The 21,989-nt window shown below is 43.6% G+C and overlaps 1 protein-coding gene across 4 annotated transcripts in view; it reads left to right on the top strand.

Annotated features, from left to right (window-relative positions):
* The window catches only part of Tmem178b (transmembrane protein 178B), a 435,263-nt gene that overhangs the window by 323,453 nt on the left and 89,821 nt on the right, over window positions 1–21,989 (top strand). For all 4 annotated transcript variants that reach the window (XM_060380134.1, XM_060380135.1, XM_021632113.2 and 1 more), the window contains exon 3: window positions 10,870–11,007. In XM_060380134.1, coding sequence (XP_060236117.1) covers window positions 10,870–11,007 — 138 coding nt within the window. The remainder of the gene's footprint in view (window positions 1–10,869; window positions 11,008–21,989) is intronic.

Genomic DNA, 21,989 nt, shown 5'->3' with positions numbered 1-21,989 from the left:
ATTTGTAGGAGCACTTTACAGTTTACAAAAGGCTTTTAGAGATCTTACTTGATCCATGACTTTTGCAGGTTGTAGAACACAGTGATCAAAAGCAAGAGCCTTAGAGTCAGGGCAGAATTCTCTACCTCTGTCTACTGCTTTCAAACAGCTGACTTGACCCCAAGTTCCTTATTATCCAATCCATGAAAGGAGAGAGGGGATTAAATATGATAAAGTGCATATCAAGTGCTTAGGATAGGCTTAGCACATGAAATGCTAATTGTATCATTGTATATGATCATCATTCTGATTTCAGGTTTAGCTTGTACAAGGTTATCCCTGACTCATTTATGAAAGACAGTTTTATTTATTTATTTATTTATTTAGGCTCTTTTTACTATAACCTTTAAGCCTGTTCTGCGTTATCTTCTATCTCTACCCCTAGATAACACATATAGGAGATCTCAGTGAGTGTTGGTAGCTTGCTACTATTTTATTCTTTTGTTTTATTTGGTTAAAAAAAAAAAAACTCTGAGAACTACTGTCAGAACTCGAACCCTGAGTCTTAAGTTGTCTTCTGTCTTTCCAAGCTAAACCTCGTCATGCATAAGACAAGGTAAAAAGAGAGATTGGTTCAGTTTCTTTCTTTTTGAATTCTACCCACTACCTATTGTGTTCCTTCAGGGCTGGACTTGGAGCAAGGCCAGCAGGTGACATGCCACGGAGGTCTAATATGCTTGGTACTCCACTACACATGCTCTGCACATGTCAGTTCAAATACTGGCTGTAATTCTCACGGAACAAACTTGTCATTTTTCTAGGAATGCTGTGTAGGGATTGATGATGTACCATTATCTCTGGAGATGTGCAGGCCATTGTCCAGGTGAATCTGGTTCCACTTCTGCCTCAATTCCCATTTTTGGTACTTTCCTCTGTTGAGACTTTCTGGTAGGATCATGTCATCAATGTTAGATTTCACTGCCTTAAGCTTGGCCTGTGGAAAAAGCTTGAGATCGTTTCCCAGCCAAACTCTGCATGCATAGCTCTATCTAACTATGTTGCCCCAGGCACATAGATAGCTCCATTTACTTAGTTTCTGAGACCACAACTAAGCAACATCTTGTAAACATCTCATAACATCTAGAGTCTTGTAAACTCAAAAGCATCCTAGTCCTCTCCACGTGGCTCTCTTGAGGTCCTTTCCTTGACCTGGGTAGGTAAGAGTGGAAATGCCCCCATGGGAGGAAATGGAAACGCACAGTTCCCTTCTGACTCTCTTCTAAGAAGCCTTAGTCCACCAGTTTCTCGTTCTCTTGTTATATGTGAACTGAAGATGGGGCGCACTCAAATGCAGAACTAGGTCAGAGAATCCTGCAGCAAGGTACTCCACAACTTCTTACACCGCTCCCCCAAGCCCTGCATATGTCCCATAGGAGCATAACACAACCCACAAACACAATTTTAAATGTTTTAATCATCACATTAAAGACAGAAATAGAAACAGGTATAATTAATAATCATAATATGACTTAATCCAATCTGTCCAAAATTTCATATCAATATGTAATCAGTATAAACAACAATTGTTAAGAAATGTTTTATAGAAACATGTAACAGCCAACTATGATATGTATTTCACACTCATGGCATGGTTCAATTCAAGTGTTCGATAAACGTTTCAAGGGCTCGGCTCCACATGTGGCTTGTGGATTCCATCTTGGACAGTGCAGCTTCTGGACACAGGGCAAGTTTTTCTTCTGCTGCCTTCACCTCTGAGACCTCAGAACTAAGACAGTATGGCTATGATCTTCATAGTGCATTCTAACAAATAAGTGTGGAACCAGGTCTAGGTCCCATTGAGAAGGAACTGAGAGCTTGCAACCACCATCTGTTCTTATTGTTCCCATCCTAGCAGCTCAAAATTTGTGCTTACGACTATGCAAAGTCAATAAAACTCATATTTCCTAAGGAATTTCAGAATCTGACTCTTAAAGTATTATACTCGCATTGTATAAAAAGCAAACTCCCCAACATATCCAAATCCACAAAGGTTCCTCATTAACCATTGATCTGTTTTTCTTTCATGATCATATTCACATAGGTAAATGTATATATATATATATATGCATACATACACACACACACATATATATATGCAATATAGAAATACATAGGCTAACATGTTCCTTTTTGTTTGATTTTCTTATGTCATTGACAGTTTTCAACAGAATGGTTTGGATACGTGAATATATCATCTTTTACTGAATGCTGAATTCAATTCTGGGCTTTGGAATGGCATAGGGTATGAGAAGCATTGAAGAATGACAGAAGAATGGGCATAGTGGAGCACTTTCCTGGAGATGACGCTTACTGGGCTGCATAATCTTGGGTCAACTAAAATCCCCATGTTTTACTTTCTAAACTGAAAAAAGATTGCATCTACCTTATGGGGCATTGCAAAGGTGAACTGGCCCATCCTAAGAATATTCCCCAACACCCTCCTGAACAGAGCAAACAGACAATGTTGATTTCCATTTAATCTTTCCTTTCCCTGTATTATGCAAAGCTAACTTAGCTGGTTCTCAGGCACTGGCCGAAGTTTTCTAAGGTGTCCATGTGTTTTGCTGCTTTCATCTTCTGATTGCTTTGAGGTATCTCTCTGGGGTCATCTCTGTGCCTTACACTCCAAGCAGCTGTCAGTGGCTTGTGGCATAGGGAATGAGAAATGGGCTCTTCTCTTGGGTGGAAGATCAGTTTGCCAGCTCCACCCAGGTGTATCAGGGAAAGAAACAATTCCTTTCCCACCATTTCCTTTTTGTTTTCTGCCCTTGACTGACAGCCATTGCAGCAGCAGCAAGGGAGGCATTACTGCGACTTGAACATTTTGGGAGGAGGTTGGAATGCTCCTTGATTCTGAATTCTTTCTCCTTCCACTTCTTCCTGTACTTGCTATGGCTGCTGACCTAGTTTTCATCAAGCAAGTGCAAACTTCATAATTTGCCTTCCATTGTTTTGACAATGGATGTAATTTGTATATGGCAGCTTGGCTTAATATCCCTATTTATGGCAGCTCCATAATCTGGAGGTAGGATTGAGGAGGAGGAAGCTTCAAGTCTGTCATCTGACCCGGAGACATCTTGCTTTTACAGCAACTGCTCCTCTCACTGTCTCTTTCTGGTTGTGAGGTTGGATGGTGCAGGAGGATCTGTTTCATTCATGCTCTGAGGAGTAGCACTTGTCCTCCTGGCATGCTCGAGGCCATCTGAAACCCAAACGCATGCTGATGTTTCCTTTGTATGCAGTAAGCAATGGTGCTAAGTTGTTTAAGTAATAGTTAATGCTGGCTTTAAAAAACACACCAAAAAGACAGCCAACTAACCAAATAAACAAACAACCTCCCCCCCAACATTAGAGAACAGAAAGAAAGGCTGAGCACAATGACATTTGAGTCACTGAAACAGGTTGGATTATGAAGGTATTTTCTCCCTGCCCTTGTGTTATTTCTCTCTCTCTCTCTCTCTCTCTCTCTCTCTTGCTCATTCACACAGCTTTGATAATTACTACAGGGTTGGATGGTGATCACATTTAGCAAATATTTGTTGAACACCTGCTTATGCCCGGCAATGAGCTAGGAACTAAGAAGACAAAATAAAGCAAACACCAACCCTTGAACCAGCTTGAATTTACTGAAGGGATAGATGTAAACGAGGAACAGCAGTAAGACAGGGTCGTGAAATCAGCGAAGCGCAGTTCTGTGCTGCCTGTGAGGTTTCCTAGAGCATCACCGAAAGCTGCCAGACACACACACACACACACACACACACACACACACACACACACACACATTCTGAGGAGGTCTTCAAAGATGCTGTAGAACTTGACAGGCAGAGCATACCTGTTTAGAAGGGAGATGGGGGAGAACAGTAGTTTGGAGTATTGATGGGGCATAGGATGAGGCAGAGTCATTTTAGAGTGGAATTTTAGACCAGAACCCCATATCATGGAGACCTAGCTGCTATTTTTGTTTTTACAAAAATAATTCCTTAAATATAACTACACTGTGATACTGAACCAATTTGTATTGTGTAAGTCAGAGGCAAGAGCCAGTCCTGGTTTTCTAACCTAAATCACCAAGTCTCCCCTGACACATCATCTCATTCTGCCCCATGGCTCTTTCTCCTGCACACCCGAAGTGCTCACTGCCAGAGCCCAGGGTTGAAAGAGCCTGGACGGCCACCAGCACCTCTGCTATTAGCTGCTGTAGCCTCCAGCTGTTTGGTTCCTCGGAGGGAAGACAGCAACAACACTCCAGGGTATATGCATCTCCATATTAATAAATAATTCCCTGGTCTCAGCCTCTCCAGCATTTGAAAGGCAAAGGAACAGATTCCAGGAGGCTGCTCCCTCTTAGTAGCAACTTTTTAATGAGAAGCACACCTTCATTTCTTCTGTGCTCAATGGCGGCAAATGCAAGGGATGCAGTGCTTGGAAAACAGTTGCTAAAACTGAGATGACTTGTATGGCATTTCATAATCCTGCATCCCTAACAGTGTTTACACATTAGCCATGCAGACTTCCCAACAACTCTTTGATACCAATGCTGTCCTAACTTCCACTCGCCATCTGCAGAAACAGAGGTCCAGAGAGACTGGCTAACTTGCCCATGTTCCCAGGGCCAAAGGGTAGAAGAGTGAGAAATTGAACAGAAGCACCCCGATTCCCAGAATCTGTTTATGTGTTCCCACATTTGCACTCCAATACCACTTCCTTTGGAGATAACGACTGGTCTCTGGAATGTTCCCTGTCCTTTTGAATCAGCCTGTCCGGAGTTGACCTCTTGGGTATGAAGTTCACTGCCAATTCAGGCTCATTTATATTCTCTCTCCCTCCTTCCTCTCCTCCTCCCATACTGACTGACCCCTCAGTGCTCTGTCCCCAGCACTTTGTTCAGCCTGCAATGCCCATGACCTGACTCATTTTAAGTGATTGTCCTGCTCCCAGGGTGGCACCTTTGTAACCAGGGCTTCGTGCTTCTGTCACACAGAGGGGAGGTATGAGTCTCTAGACACCTTCCAGAGGTGAGGCGGCCCTCCTGGCTCTTTCCTTTACAATTGCAGCCATTAGTAGAGTGTGCTCCTTTCCCCACATGTATCCAGCCTTTACCTAGGAAACCAGGTCTAATATGAGCTTACCCTTACTATTTTTAGTTTGTTTGTTTTTTTTTTTTTTCATGAGAAAAAAAGTGTTTCAATCATGATCATTTTTCTGCACAAGATTTTGATAGCAGAACTGGATAGACACAAAGAGCCTGATAGCTGTGCTCCTATGTGGTGTTTACTTAACACAGTTATTCTAGTTTCTCTGTGCAGAGTTGCAAGCGATTCCTTTCAATTTAAATGTTAATTGGAGGGTAAACTTTAAAATAATAACAAAAAAAGCCTGAGGAGAACTGTTTTGGTTTTTTTTTTCTAGCTGTATTTAATGGCTTTCCTTGTGTTTCTTTCCCCACCCTCCCTCATTGTCAGTCTCCCTCTGCCTACCTCTTTCCACCATGCTGGACTAAACTCAGGAGTTTAGACTGCAGCTTTCTAATTTTAAATATTAGAGCATTAATTGTGAGAGTCATGAAACACAGATAACAGACTTAAAACCAACAAGGTTCGTGAGATTTTTTTTTTTCATTTCCATGCTTGCCTGCAGAATCAAACCTATCACCTAAGCCTCTTTTCTATGTAGTGATTCATAGAACAACCAAAAATAATATTTTTCTAGGGCTTCTGAGAAAGGTGAATTAGAGTTTCCTTTCTCCTCTTTCCATTTTCTTTTCTTTATTTCTTCTTTTTTTCCATATGTCAGTAAGTGATGGAGGAAAAAAGAATACAAACTGTGTAAATTCCCGACTACAGGATATAGCTGTAGATTCAAGGAAACCACAGGAATTAAGTGGTAGTTTCTTATTCTTAAAGAGCTAAGATGGCAGGTAGGTCAAAGAAGAGCTGTGACACCATCTACATGTGACTACAGAGTGACAGATGGCACTAACTCAAATGCAAACAAAAAGCAAGAGAGATTGTTAAACAACAGACGCAATACACTTTAATGCCTCTCCATTTAAATAAAGGAATGTGGTAGCCTTCCCAAGGGCTCCATGGACCAGATTTTATGTGTAAATTAAGGATAGATAGTGTCTTCTTTCTCTTTCTTGCCACATTCATCCATCTGTTTATATTTATTTATCCTCTTTTCTCTCTCTCTCTCCTTCCTTTCTTTTCTCTCCTTCCCCTCCTCCCTCTCTTCTTCCCTTTCTCCTCCCCTGTCTCCTTTCTTCCCTCCCTCTCTCTTTTTCTTTTTGTACCTGGGACATCATGCAGGCTAGGCAGCCCTCTACCCCACTCTACCTGTAGCCCCAGCCCTTTTTATAGTCTCTATTTTTGAGACCAGATAGTACTAAGTTGCTCAGCCAGCCTTGAACTCACTCTGTAGCCCAGCGTGGACTGGAACTTCAGCCCCTCCGTCCTCAGCCTTCTGAAAAGCAACCAGGCTCATGTCATCATTTCATGTCCTTGTTAGTGTGGGTATTTTTCAGGACCCCTTAAGTCTTTTGGAGCTTAATAAGACGATTAATACAGAAGTTGGAATATTTGTAATTTCCTTGATTGTTTTTTTATTCTGTCATTCTATTTCATGCTTGGCTTTAAAAAAAAAAACAGTATTCAGTTTTTACTTTATGGAAACAATATCCTTCAGCTTTTATCTCTCTGAGGATGTTAATACTTATACATTGTTTTTTTTTTATCCTCTTATATAATTTGCTTTCCCAAGTTTCCCCACCTTACCCTAGCTGTAGGATTTTTTCAGTTGGTTGCCTTCTCGTGTTTATTTTTTGCACGTATTTATTTTGTGTGTATATGCGTATGACTGTGTATGAATGTGGGCATGCACATGCTAAGTTGCGTGTGGGAGGAGTCAGAGAACAGCTTGTGGGAGTTGGTTCTCCCCTTCCATCATGTAGGTCCCAGGCACTTAACCCAGGTTGTCAGACTTAGCAGCAAGTGCCTTTACCTGCTCAAGGTTAAAAACAGGATGCTAAATAGTTGCTGGGAACTACTGAGTCAGTGAGGAAAGCCCAAGTCGACTTGAGACTTGGAACCCACCATAGACTTAGCCTTTTAAAGCAGTACTTTTGCTCCCAGAGTTCCATGGTGCAATGGGTTGTCATAGAGCAGCCTAGGTTGGAGGGGAATGTCACACAGCCATCTTCTGGAAACCAAATAAAAGACAGTTGGGGTGTCTAGTGGTAAGATTTGACATCCAAAAGTTTCCTGTAAGGGTATTGTCATAAACCAGTATGGAGCCATGCCCCTACCTGTTCTAGCTAACCCTTGGTGAAGGCTGCCACCCCATTCCTAAGTTTTTGTTCAATGCCCATGAAGATGGAAGAAATGGATGCCCCTCAGTGGTGTGGAGTGATCGGAGCATCTGGACTCAAACTCTTCTCAAATAATTCCCTCAAAATACTTGTTTCACGCTTCTCTATTTACCACCCAATCTCAAAGGCCCTATATGGATGAGTTCCTAAGCCTGTGGGGAATTCTGCAGGTGGGTTTTTCTGAGGCTACCTTTGGTCCAGTCATTTCCACCACCCAGCAGTCTCATGGATCCCACTGTTCTTTCCTTTGTTCCCTATCTCTTCGCTATAGTTCTGGCTTGATTTTAGAAAAATAAATGCCTCATGCATCAGTTCACATCAAATTTAATTCTTTTATTCATCCTGTTTTCTCATACAACCCAATAACACAATTGTTACCTTTATTTGCAGTCCACTGGCTTTGATACTATCAATAAAACTCATTTATTTTTCTTTGGGTCTTGCCTTTTTCTCATCTGTAAAATTGGAATATTTCTTGTCCTGTCTGCCTTCTGACCTATTATAGTAGCTTGCCTGAGCTACCACATAGATAACTCAGTTAACTCTCCAAGGAGAAAAGAACCGCTTGTTCACATAGATGTTAGACAAAGTCAGACTCAAGGGTGATGTGAAAATCTTCCCTGGGTCAGTGAAAACACAGTCAGGACCTCTGTTTTTTCATCCTTTTCCACATCAACAACTTAGAACAACCCTTCGCCTCAGTCAGCAATACCCCGTGGGAGACACAGAAGTTTACCTAAGCTGAGAGAGAGAAGGCAACTGCCCCCTATCACCTGAGATCCAGATGACTGGGGCCTGCCCAGAACTTTTGGAATAGCAATTATTTTCTCCCTTTCCCTGCTTTTCTGCCGCCTTCCATTTTCTAATAGATAAAACACTTTGCTCTCATCCTTCAATAAATGTCACTTCCTATACTTGGTATTGTCTTTAGATTTCCTGCCTCACCAACCCACAGGCCCATCTCTGGTGAGCATGGGCTCACTTGATGTGACCCGCCAACCATTCATTCCCTCAGACAATGCCTTCGCTTCCAAGGGTCTATAGAGCCTGGGGCCAATGTAGGAATCCTAGGCATTAAAGTCAGGTGAGAGTTTGGTCTCCAGAAAAGGTAGGCTTTTTGTAATTATAGGGGACAGGACCCAGAAGCCTTCAAGAGATGAAAAAGGAAAGAGCCCACGAGAGGGTACTGAATGTAGTACCTTCTGTTTAAGGTACCACACTTCCCAGCAGGAGGGCTGGATTCTTTATCTTCCCATTTGTCTTTCGAGCAAGCAGGGTTAAAGTATTAATAACACATTATCTGGTTCCTAGAAATCCATTCACATGGCCTCACATCTGAGAAGGCAGATCAGGCCTTTGTGGTGAGGAAAGAAGGAAGCCATTGATGGCAGTGAGTGTGACTGTGGTGATGAAAACCAAGCAACAAGCAATGCAGAGCCCATAGAAATTGACCCAAAAGAACTGGGACTGCCCCTTGAGCAGGGACATTCCTTTCTTTCTAGCTATGACTGGCTGTGCAGAAGGCTGAGCACACGTTTTAGTATTGTCATCAAATGACTCTTTCAACAAAGCTTTGTCTGACTCATTTGGCAGTGTGAGCAATCTGTATAGTGCTATGTGATAATGAGGCATCCTTGGCAACTCAGAGCAGTGAATACAGGGTGCTATTTCTACCTCTCTGGAGCAGGAAGGGAAAGGAGAACCAGGCAGGACAGGTGTTTGCTCTGTTGCCCCTCTCAGGGTCTCTGCCTCTGAAACTAGAGAATTGTCCAGCTTCTGTGGCCTTCTCCTTCCCAGATGGGAGGGCTGGTCATTGTCTTCCCTCTGTTTTGTGCCTTCCACTCTTTAGTCAGCTTCTGTTGGCTGCGACTGACAATGTCTGGTTTTCCTTGTCAGCACAAAGAGATTAGATCCCTGAACAGATGTATCTTGACTCAAATTGTGCTCTGCTAGAGGCAGAGGTCCTTTTGTGTGTGCTTCATAATTCTATTCAGGTAGGCCTGGATAGAATTTAAGAGAAAAAAAGGATGCAGGGGTGGCCTCCTTATGAGAGACTCAGATCCCCAGTCCCACAGAAACCCTGTTGTGTATGTGTTCCTCTGGGACAAGAAGAGGTAGTTGGGGCAATGATGGACATGAGGTACCTTGATTCCAGGCACCTTCTCCATCACCCTGATGCTTCCTTTGTGAGATGAAAATGTCCTTGAGAATTCTAGGATGCTCTGTGATGCTGCAAAGAATTCAGAGTCTGGGGCAAAGGTCAGATAAAATGGCTTTGCTCTTGCCTAGAGCTCTGTTTGCAGGCTGATGCTGGTGCACTGACTTAAATGTAGGCATGAGGGAGTGCAGGCAAATTCAGGAAGGCATGACCAAAGTGATGGGGTGAGGTGTTCCCCAGAAGGAAGTCAAAAGTCAGTTCTACAAAAAAAAAAAAGAGTGAGAGAAGGAAAACATTTGGGAACAAGTCCAGGCCAGTGCCATGCCCATGGAGGGTGTGTATGTGTGAGTAGCTCTGGTGACATCTGGCCGCAGGAGGGGAGGAGCCAGCAGAGAAGCTGAGTTGGGGAAGATGCTAAGTAGCCAGCAGAGATATGGACCAGTCCTGCCCTCTCCCTTCTGCTGAAAGTGGCATTTCCCCAGCAACCTCCTTCCTAACCAAGTCATCCCTGGCCTTGTCTGATAGGTCACAGAAGTATAGAGTAGGCAAGGTGCTTACCCTGTTGGAGTGGACCCTAGAGTGGATCTATAGAGAAAGGCAAGTGCAAGGAAGGGGCCTTCTCCAGGGGCTCACACCAAGGGACAAAGATGTGGCTTTTCCTCTGCTTCTAAGGTTGCAGGCAAAACTAATCTCCTAGAGACAGCTTGGGATGGAGCAGAGCACAACCACCCCCCACCAAAAACAAAAACAAAAACAAAACAAAAAAAACCAAAAACACCCCAGATTTTCACATATGACTTCTCCCATTACAGACCCGGGGTTAAAGGAGGGAGGGCTGGTCTTCAGAGCTCCTGCTGTGCTCCAGCAGCCCACACTCCTGCTCTTCTTTCTCCAAAAGGCTAATGCTGGAGTTAACCACAACTCTGGGTTTGAATTCTTTCTACCACTTACTGTGCCCCTTTTAGCAAGTTGCTCCATTCTCCACATGAGGCTAAAGACAGCACCTGTGTCTTAAGGATGGGCTACTCTCACATGAAGGGTGGCACTTGCCTAGCACAGATGAAGTGAGACAACACCCCCAGGGGATAGAGTGCTTGCCCTGTGTTTAAGGAAGCCAGCAGTCACTGCACATTTGTGCAGGAGGCAGTTACTACCAGTAAGTCTCCCCTGGGTAGGCCTCTCAACAGGTAGTCTTCCTGCCCTCGAAGTGCCCCTACCCTCTACTCCATGCCTCTGGGCTAGGGCATGTGCAACCCCATCCTATCCCATGTTCTCATGCTGTTTCCCTCCTGCTTCCTCACAGACCTGCGTAGAATGACAGCTGGCTTCATGGGCATGGCAGTGGCCATCATCCTCTTCGGCTGGATCATCGGTGTCCTGGGCTGCTGCTGGGACCGAGGCCTTATGCAGTATGTGGCAGGGCTTCTCTTCCTCATGGGAGGTAAGGCTGAACGCTGCTGATGGGGTGGGGAGGCTGGGGAAGATCCTTTTAATTGGAACTGTGGGGAAGTGGTATGAGGATACAACAGAAGGGCATGACCAATACTTTGATCCCTCATCTGTTGGCTCATAGTCAGTCTCTGTCCTTGTCTGCTATTGACCACTATACTAGCTGTTAGCGATGTTAAAGGGAATGAGATACAGCCATTAGTGTCTAGAGTTCTGGGGACTTCAGTGCCTAGATGGAAGGTAGACACTGTAGCTCTGAGACTTTCATGGCAGTAGATGGAGACCTCAGACTTGGAAGCATGAAGCCAGGATATGCTGGACATTTTGCACTCCTGTGTTCTTTATTTTTGTATTAGACCAAACAAAGAGGTATTTCTTCTCCTAAGGCCCATGCTCATCCTTTACTTACGTTTTAAAACAAAGCAGTCCAGATGAGATTTGATAAACTAGGGTCAGATGACAGAGGAGGAGAACTCCCCTTTCAGTGGACTAGGAGAAGGGAATGGGGGGGAAGAGGGAGGGTGGGACTGGGACATATAATGAATAAATTGAAAAATAAAATAAAATTAAAATTAAAAAAGAAAGGTAAGCAAGCAAACAAACAAAAAAATGAAAAGTATATAAGCAATGAAGGACAAGACTAGATCCTCCCATTTCTGTTTCCTGTACTTATTACTTTCATGGACGTTGAGTCAGCCCAACGGCCTTTAGCGGGCTGTTGAGAACTGCATAGTTATGGAGCGATCAGCTCTGGTTGGAGCAAAGTAGAAGCTTTCTCGCCATCTACTCTGGCATCTTTCAAGCTGCACTTCCCTAAATGTGGCCATGTAGCCTTTGTTTCCCTTGGGTGGAGGTGTCTGGCAGTCTGTAACTGAGCAGGCCCAGGTGCCCTAGTGATTCTATTGGTCCGGAAGCAAGAGAAGCCTGTAGAGACCAAGAGCAGCAGTGCCTGGGGCTGGCCAGATGTGAGTAGGGTAAGCAGGTAGAAAGGGAAGATTCAGCAAGACAGAAACGACATTTGGATTGGGGAGATGGCCCAGTCATTAAAGTGCTTGCTTTGCAGGCTTGTTTGCCAGAGTTCAGTCCTCCGAACCCATGTAAAAAGACTAAGTGTGATGGTGGCTGCTCGTTATACCAGCACCAGGGAAGCAGAGACAAGTGAATCCCTGTGGTTCACTGGCCAGTTAGCCTAGCTTGACTAGCAAGCTCTAGGCCAGTGAGAGACCTATCTCAAAAAGCAAGGCAGACAACCCCTGACGAAGGACACCCAACGTTGTACTGTGGCTCCCATTTACACACATATGCTCATGTACCTGCACATATGCACACATGTACACATACACATACATATACTCATATGTGTGCACACATATACTTGTACCTACAGACACAAATGTACCAATACAACAAAATCTTTTGAATGAACTATGTAGAATCAAGATGGTCGAGTTACTGGTAACTCTACGTGAAGCAATTCACCGAGCACACTAGGCGTGTTCTACATTTTAATTAATTCAAATTTCTGTCTACTTCTTGCCTAGATATGTGCCATTCTAAAGTATAAATATATATTTACAATATCTAAGTGTGTATTCATATTTTATAGGTAATTATGATTTATAAGACATATGCATTTTTTCAGGACCAAAATAAAGACTGAAGAATTGTCTTTACACCCTCTTCTTGCCCTAGTAGGAAGGTGGCATGCACTGGGCATTTCTCCTGTCTACCTCTGACTGTTTCTGAGTTAAAGAGAGGGTTCCTCCCACTGTGCTCTAACCACTAACAACTTTTAATTAAGCAGGGCAGCATTGTCTGGCCAGGAGGCTGGGGGTAGCGGGTGGGATCCAGAGTTCCTTTTGGCAGCACCTCCAGAGCAGATCTAGCCCAGACTGGCACAACTCCATGTGGGTCCACGTAATCAGAAATATCTGGAGGCTCGGGGACAGGGTAAGACAGGGACTGGCCATGTGGTACTTCTCTGCTCACTCTTGACTCCCTCCCTGGGAGCTTCTTAGGCACACAGCTTTCCCGAGGGGAGTTGGAACCACTAGCCTATGCTTATAGCATCAAGTGCCTTTCCATAAGTGCTGGAAGCCTTCATTCCTCTGTCCTGAGCCAGGGCTAAGGCATGCCATCTTTTGCCTAGATTAGCGCTAAAGTCCCTTGTTGGCCACCCTGACTCTACCATGGTTATTTCACGGTCAGTCTTGAATAGAACAGTTAGCATGATGTTTTTTATTTTTTAATTTTTTGTTACATTTTAATGTGTGTCTGTGCGCATGGGTGTGCGTGCGTGTGTGTGTGTGTGTGTGTGTGTGTGTGTGTGTGTGTGTGTTTTAGAGGCCAGAGGACATCCCTGGGGAGCTGGTTCTCTTCATCACCATGTAGATCTCATGGATCAGACTCAGGTTGTCAGGCCTGGTAGCAAGTGCCTTTACACACTTCAGGCATCTTACCGTCCCAGGATAAATTAGTTGTTTAAACTATGAATCATGTGTCACTCACCTCCTCTCAATAGTAGCCTAAGGACTTTCCATTAAACCTAAATCCCAATCCCTTACCTTTCTTTAGAAGTCTTTTACATTTTGGCTGACCTTGCCTCTCTCTGTTTCTTCCCTTTCTGTTTCTTCCTGTACTCGTGCTGCTCCATCCATCCTGGTTGCCTTTCTGTTCTAACACATACATTTGCTTCAGGCCCTGGAGCTGCCTGGTATCTTGGACCACAGCAACAACTTATGAATCTCTCTTTCCTTAGGTTGATATTCTTACTCCAAGGTTCCCCTCAGAGTCTCCTTGACCAGGAATTCAGTGAACACAGCAGGCATGCTTTACAGTTAATTAATTTAAATTTCTTTAGTGTGTCTCTTCTTGCATAGGTATGTGTTGTTTGGGTGTTTATTGCTACTTCTTAAGCAACTTTAAACAATAAACATCATTATCAATCGGTTCCAGGAATAGCTTGACAGAGTTCTCAGTTGAGAATCTTACTAAACTGTGCTAAGTTTGCAATTGTGCTCTCTTCTGAGGCTTAATATCCTTGTCAGTGTTGATGGAATTCCTCTCCTGGCAGATGGAGAAGTTATAGAAGCTTGTTTGTTCAAAGCCACCAAGAGAGGCTCTCTGATCTCCAAATCCTCTTTTTTGCCTTTTGATAAACACTTGTAGATTTAAGGAAAATTGAGGGTTGATGAGGTGACTCAACAGGTAAAGATGCTTGTGACCAAGCCTGGTGACCTGAGTTAATCCCAGGGACCCATGGGGTAGAGGCAGAAACCCTAATATTATCCTCTGACTTCAGCATGTGCGACATGACATGAACGTGTACACATACACAATAAATAAATATTGTTGCCTTATTATTAACTAAGCTCATGCAGATCTGGTTAGGTTTATCCAATGTTCTTTTCTGTTCCAGGATCCCATCTTTGACACCACGGTGTATTTAATGCTACTGTTGCTCTAGGTTCTCTTGGCTGTGGCACCTGCCTAACTCATCTTTGTTTAAGATGTAATATTGGCCAGGCATACTATAGGATGCCCCTCTGGTGGGACATATGTGATTTTTTGAGGGAGATCCCAGAGGTAAAATGCCATTTATATCTCAGCATTTCAATATGACTCATATTCATGACTGTCAGTGCTGCTCTGGCCACTTGGAATAGGTCGTGATTGCATTGTTTCTCCACTGTAAATTCTTTTCCTCCCCACTTCTACACTATGTTCCATTGAAGACAGTGGTTGTGTGTAGCCACCCAGGAGCAGTGGGGAGCAACAATGGAGGGCTAGGATGGGAGCACTCCTGTAGGGTCAGCCACAGAAATAATTAGGAGATATCCTAGGTGGATTCTTTGTTTCTTGCTCTCCACATTTCACTCGATCACTCATTTATATTGGCATGGACTCGAGGGCATTGATTTTGTCATTTGAATTACACCCCCATGCTGGCTTTTCTTAGTCCCTTCATTTCTGCCAGCCTTGGCATTTGAGAAGCCTTCTAATTGGCCCTGTGACACATCCCAGTATGTGGAGTCTTGTTTTCCATTGTTCTATGTGTTGGTTCCTTGTTCACACACTCTCTTTTGAACACCACAGGGTGTTCTAGGTCATCTTGTATGTTTCCTGCTCCCACCTGGCACCATCACTCCAACAAGCTGTTTCTTTCTATTAAATAATGACATTAGAAATCAAGATCTGAGGACTAGGTGTCTGGGATGGATTCTTTTTCTTTTAATTCTTTATTAATTATACTTTATTCACTTTGTATCCCCCCTGTGGTTCCCTCCCTCCTCCCCTCCCAATCCCTCCCTTCCTCTGCATGCATACCCCTTTCCAAGTCCACTGATAGGGGAGGTCTTCTTTTCCTTCCTTCTAATCCTAGTCAATTAGGTCTCATCAGGAGTGGCTGCATTGTCTTCTTCTGTGGCCTGGTAATGCTGCTCCCCTATCAGGGGGAGGTAATTAAAGAGCAGGCCAATCAGTTCATGTCAGAGACAGTCCCTGTTCCTATTACTATGGAACCCACTTGGATACTGAACTGCCATGGGCTACATCTGTGCAGGGGTCCTTAGGTTATCTCCATGCATGGTCCTTGGTTGGAGTATCAGTCTCAGGAAAGACCCCTGTGCTCAGATTTTCTGGTTCTGTTGCTCTTCTTGTGGAGTTCCTGTCCTCTCCAGATCTTACTGTTTCCCACTTCTTTCATAAGATTCCCTGCACTCTGCCCAAGGTTGCCCATAAGTCTTAGCATATGCTTTGATAGTCTGCAGGGCAGAGCCTTTCAGAGGTCCTCTGTGTCAGGCTCCTGACTTGTTCCCTCTTTTCTTCTTCTTCTGGTGTCCACCCTCTTTGCCTTTCTGGATAGCAAGAGTCCTCCCTCCTGATTAGTTTCTTTAGGTGTACAGATTTTAGTAGGTTTATCCTGGGATGGATTCTTAATACTCTGCATTTGCTCATTATTTCTCTGCCTGCACTGGTAGCTAAGGTCCATGAGCATCAGACCAGAACCTGGTCTGTCTTAGTGACAGAGTGCCTCCATTATGGTATCTCCTGGGTCAAGAGCATGTCTGCAGTTTGATGAATAGCTGCTGACTGACTACGTTAGAAAAGTAAATTATATGGAAGAGACAGCAAATGTTTTGGTTTTGTGCAGCATTCTTCTAGAATGCACCCTGTCTTATCTATAGTCCCTGTTGTAGCAATATTCCCTTTCACGACTCTTCTATTCATATTTACTGCACAGTAGTGGAATCTATCTTCTCCTGTTAGAAAATATCTTTGGTTCGCTTAGGAAGCAGAATATAAATGATTCCTAACTCGTGGAACTTTTTGACCTTAACCTATACTCCTGTACTTCGAAATGGAAAGGACTTTCATCAGCGTCCAGCCAGACCTCCTGTGGTTTAGATAAGAGCAGTTGTGTCGTGGCCTAGAACATCCAGCTGGCAGCTGGCATAGTGAACCCGAAGCCAGAGCCGTGAGGCTGGCCTACATTCCTGCAGCCCAGACTGCTGCCTCTGGCCTGCGCATCCGTGCTGAACAGCCTGAGTCTCACTGCTCCAGATCTGTGCTTTTCAGCAGGTGTCAGTGTTTCACGATTTCTCTTCATGCATTCTGTACCCTGACCCAGGGCTTTCTCTTTCCTTTTCCTCCTTCTCAAAGATATGCATACAGGGGGCATATGAAAAAGATGAAGGTCATAGAAAGAAAGAGAACTGAGGGCATAGATGGTAATGGGGAAGGGGAAACCATGGCAGGTTCTTTTCAGACCACCTGTGATTGAAGACTTTTCTACCTTGCCATTCCATCAGGGGGAATTGAAGAGGATGCCCTGAAGGTAGCTTAAGCTTTCGGTTTTGAATGTTTGCTGTGATATGTAAGCCAATAATGCCACGTGTTTGGCATAGGTAGCCAATGGTGCTTCAGGCCCCCAGACACTTGGCATGATCCCACACTTCTGGTAGAGGAAGAGCCTGCTTAAGGGTAAAAATATCGAAAACTTGAGTTTGGCATGATGATCAAAGGCATTAGGCAAGTGTCTTACGCACAGTTTCATTTAGGCCCTAAAGTGATCTTAAAGAGTCCTATAAGCATGCCAGTTTTCCCATCAGCCTTCTCTCCAAACCTCTCCCTATTAACAGTCTCTGGCTCTGGCCTGCTTGTAAACAGAACTTTCAATAAAGTCAAGAGATACTAAGCCTTCAACTTCATGTCTCCAGGTCATGACTTCAAAACTCATTGGTCAGAGAGGGTAGATAAAAAACAGAGGACCAGGTAAATTAGATATTCCAGGAAGAGAGGATAAATCCAATAAGCCAATGAGTTGGCAATATGCAAAGCTTATAATAAATGATAGCTGTTATTATGATATATATGCCCTAAGCAAAGTGTATTCTAATGAGGAGAGAGTGCTCAGGGTCTGTCACAGCCAATCAGAAATGACTTTGGCATAAAAGCCATGCATTTACCCTGCTGGTCTGCATTGTGTAGTTTGATGTGAGCCCTCACTAAGACATTACAACCTTTCTCTAGACTTTCTGCCTTACAGGCTTACAAAATCTTAAGCAGATGTTTACAGACTAGTTCACACCTGGAATGTTTCTTGCCCCTTGCAAGGTACATATCTGAATCTTTATTAGCATTTGATAATTACATTCAAAACATATCCTTGATGGGTATATTTTGACAGTAAATGTCAGTTAGGGGAGGACAGGTGTTGTCAAGAAGATTGGGTGTAAAGCAAATACCCAGATTTGCTTTTCCATAGAGCAAGGTGACCAAGGTGGATCACGTCAGAAGCAGAATGACTCCAGACCCAAGAGGCTGTAACATCGCCATCAATGCTACCACCCCTGTCATAAATATTAGCCCCAGAACAGAACCAGAGGCATCAGTGGCCATGCAAACTGTGGTCTGCCATGGTCACATCAGGAGGCTCAATAACCTACTCACAAAATATTGAAGAATGCTACCCTACCATGTCTTGGTTAAAACAGGGGAATGCATTGTCATTGTATTGCAAGATAAAATGGTGAAACAGAACAGGGAAGGGTGTAGAAAGGAAGGTGGTTGATGGAAGCATCAAGAAAGAAGTTGTGGGAACTCAACCCTTGCCTCTTCCATGTCTGTAAGCACACTTGGTCATATGAGCCACCTGCCATATCCCACTTCCTCACTGGGGGCTCAGACTCCTTATTCAGAAAGCAGAGCCATCCAATGGAAAAAGATAATCATGTTTTTTTTTTTTTTCTTGAACATATAGTCCAGGACCAAAGAAACATTGGACTAGCTTGTGTGACATTGGGACATTCCTTATCTGTCTTTCATGCCTTGCTTCAATTTTCTCATCTATTAAAAAGAGCTAATAATAGTTCCCAATTCGAGCATAACCGTGAGTATTTCAGAGTTAACTCATCTGAAGGACTTACATCAATGCCAGGCATTGTTCTCATGACATTTTTGATATTATTATTTTAGCACAGAGATACTTCTTTTCTAAATTTATTTTCATTTTATTATTATGCTTTATGTGTATGAGTGTTTTTGCCTGCATGAATGTCTGTATACAGTGTGTGCAGTACCCACAGAGGTCAGAAAAGGTGTTAAAGCCTCTGGAATTGAAATTACAGATGGTTGTAAGCCACTATGGTGGGTCCTCTGGAAGAGAAGCCAGGGCTGATAGCTGCTAAGCGATCTCCCCAACCCCTGAAATTATCTTCAATGACACTCCTCTCCTTCCTATGTGGCCTTATATCATTGCTACCAGCACTACCAACACACGCTATGGTATATGCTGCAGAGATAGGGAAAATGAATCCCCACACAGATAATTTCTCTCCGTTTAATCACTACTCTAGTTGCTCATTTTTTCATTCAGTAAATTCTGTTTCTCCCATGTGCCACATACCACTTATTTGGGATGCAGTAGGGAAAAGGGGAAAGTACATGAAGCTCACATAAAAATAAGCAGGTACCTTAATTATATAAAACATGTTAGATTATAAGAATTGCAGAGGAAAGTAGGAGCAAGAAGGAGAGGCTGATGGGACACCGCAGGTAGGAGAGAACATGCCAGGCCTGTTAGCAATGGCGGGGCTGGAGAAGGGTCCTCTGTGGAGGTCAGTAGTAGGCTGCAAGAAGACGTGGGGTAGGATCATTCCTTACAAAAAGACCCCAGAATGTGTAAAGCTCGTGGAATGGTAATGAAACTATTGGGTCTAGAGAAATTGAACATGGGGTTGATTTTGACAAGTGCAAAGTGGGATAGTGATGGAGGTGATTCCAAACAGGTAGACAGATCACAAAGGGCCATTAAGGTCACAGTCAAAGGACTGACTTCTTGAAGGGACATCAGTCTCTGTTCTGCCCTGTCATATATCCATTGCACAAATCCCTCTGGGGGTCTTCTCTGGATGACATTTAGTATTGTATGAGTTTATCTGCTTCTCAAGCTACCTTCTGGGGTATGTGCTATTGGAGACCCTGTAGCCTGCCACTCCTGGTTTTAGTGTGGGGAGAGAGTGCTGTGTTCATGCCTGGGATGGCCAGATCAGGATTAGGGTACTAAAACTGTGCTCCCAGAAGTCATTGCAGTGTGTTACACCCAAGAGCCTCCCTCTCTCCCCCTAGGGACACAGTGCAAACTTGAAACCCATGACCTCCTTTGCAAACATGGAGAAGTCAAGAAAACGTGTCCACAAAGCCATCTGGCTCCCCAGCATTGTGTAGAGCATCCAAACATCCTGTATCCAGAAGAGTAGAGTTTTTTTCGTTTGTTTGTTTGTTTTAGAACCTCTAGGACATTGGTTCTTAACCTGTGGGTTGCAACCCCTTTGAGAGGTTGAACAGCCCTTTCACAGTGGGCTTAAGTATAAGACCAACTGAAAACACAGATATTTACACTACAATGCATAACTGTAGTGTAGGCTTAGATTTTTTAATAACCTACTATATTTAATAACCTACTATATTCTTAAACACCTCTGCTTCCCTTCTAACCCCCACCCCTTGTTAGGAGATAAAGCAGGTTAGCAGGGACAAGGGACACAGACCTCTCTAGCTAATTCCTGCTTGGTAGGGTTGTTGGATTTTTTAGGCAATACCAATCTCAGCCATCCCAATTCCAAAAGTCTAGTCAAACAGCAAACAGCAGACAGTAGCAGCAACCTCGTAACATTCCTGGAACCTAGGAACATCTTGAAGTGAAGCCAAGTGACACAAAGCATAGAGAAGTGATGCAAAGAGACCCCACTCTATCTGTGGGCTCTTATTTATATGCTCTAAAAGTCCAAACAAGGGTGTTTTCCAGCGGGCAAAAACCATGCCATCTGAGCATGAGGCAGTTTCCAGATGGAAATCACGTGCCTCTTTTAAGTCTGTTTTCAGCTGACAAAGATCATACCCCTTCAGGAGTCTGTTTTCAGTTGTGAATAAAGCATTTCTACATCCCACACTTGGGACCAAAACAAGAAACTCATTCATATAATGCGAGTGACTTTTCAAAGAAACCAAAACTTCCTCTGCAAGCAGCAAAATTACAGCTATGAAGTAGCAAAGAAAATAATTTTACGGTTGTGAGTCACTGCAACATGAGAGACTGTATTAAAGGGTCATAACAATAGGAAGGTTACAATAGAGCACTGCTCTAGGAGATCTTCTGAAAACATATCTGTTCCCCATCCTGCTTGCAGCTCCCTTTCTCCATAACACAGGCCAAGTCTACTGTCATGATGACTGAATAAGCACAAAGACATGTGAGTCCCTTTCCTTATATCCCAAGATGACCACCAAATGTTGAAAAGGCAACCTACCAAGAAGAGAAAGCTCACTCAGATGCTTGTGTGGTAAAGGAGAATATCACCTCACTCTGGTTGGGCATCAGAAAAATTAAACTCAAATGTTTTGCTAGCTAGACTCTTGGATTTGAAAAGGTGACCTTTTCAAAGTGCTGCTTGACTAAAGCAGTGTAAGAATAATGATATAAGCATTGAGTAAGAGTAAGGATATGTCAGGATCGAAGGATACAGCAAGGTGAGGATTTGTGGATAAAAAATTCATAGAATCTTAGAGTGTAATCCATCTGTGGATGCTTTGAATGGGTCTTTGAGGAAGTTTCTTTAATGAATAATCAAATCAATTTCTTGGGTAGGATAGTTCCAAGAGTGGGCTAGCAAAATCGCATTCATAAGAATGGTGAAGCCCAGTCTTGGTTCTCAGTATCCAGAATGGGGGGGGTAGATGATTCTGTTCTTCTCATAGAGTTTAGATAATTTGTCTGCTGCTCTGTGCCTTCCCAGTTGGCCTTTCTGTACCAGCACAGAAATATCTGAGTTGTTGAATCAATATGGTCCAGAGTGAGACTGAGATACCTTAAGGCCCCATCTCTCAGCACCAGCAAGACTCTGCCCTTCCAGGCATAGAAATAACACCACCCCTGCATTACATCCTGTTCCACTTCAACACACTGAACTCCCTGTAGACAGTGGGATGAAGCACAGGTGAAAGAAAAGAGAGGCAGGACAGCCCCTCTCCATTGATGGGCGGTTGTTGAGAAAAAAAAAAAAAAACAGGCTGCTCCACCCCCTTTTAGTGGAACAGAAAGCCCTAGAATGCAGTGGAGGTGCCCCAGTGACAAGTTACCATGGAAACCTAGGAAATGTTTAAAGCAGCTTCAAAAGACTCCCTTCCTGTTGCTCTTCTGGCTGTTCCTACAGAGATGGGCAAATTCCAAGGAAAGGGAACTTGTCACCCAAGCTCCAGTCCTTAAAACAAATCACAAATCAAAGAAAAATGATGGTTTCTGAGACCTGTTAGGCTTAAAAGCTGCTCCAAGGAAACAATGACGAGGGAGGGAAGGAGGTGTGTCTTCTCTCCTCCTGTCTCCTGGGAATGGCAGTGTTGAAGGGAGGCGTGGATAGACAGTGAAGAAATTAAAAGGCTGTGAAACATGCTCCAAAATCACCAGGCTGGGTCCTC

Source organism: Meriones unguiculatus, chromosome 3 (genome assembly GCF_030254825.1).
Source record: "Meriones unguiculatus strain TT.TT164.6M chromosome 3, Bangor_MerUng_6.1, whole genome shotgun sequence".
NCBI lineage: Eukaryota > Metazoa > Chordata > Mammalia > Rodentia > Muridae > Meriones > Meriones unguiculatus.
This window is presented reverse-complemented; position numbering and strand designations above follow the sequence as displayed.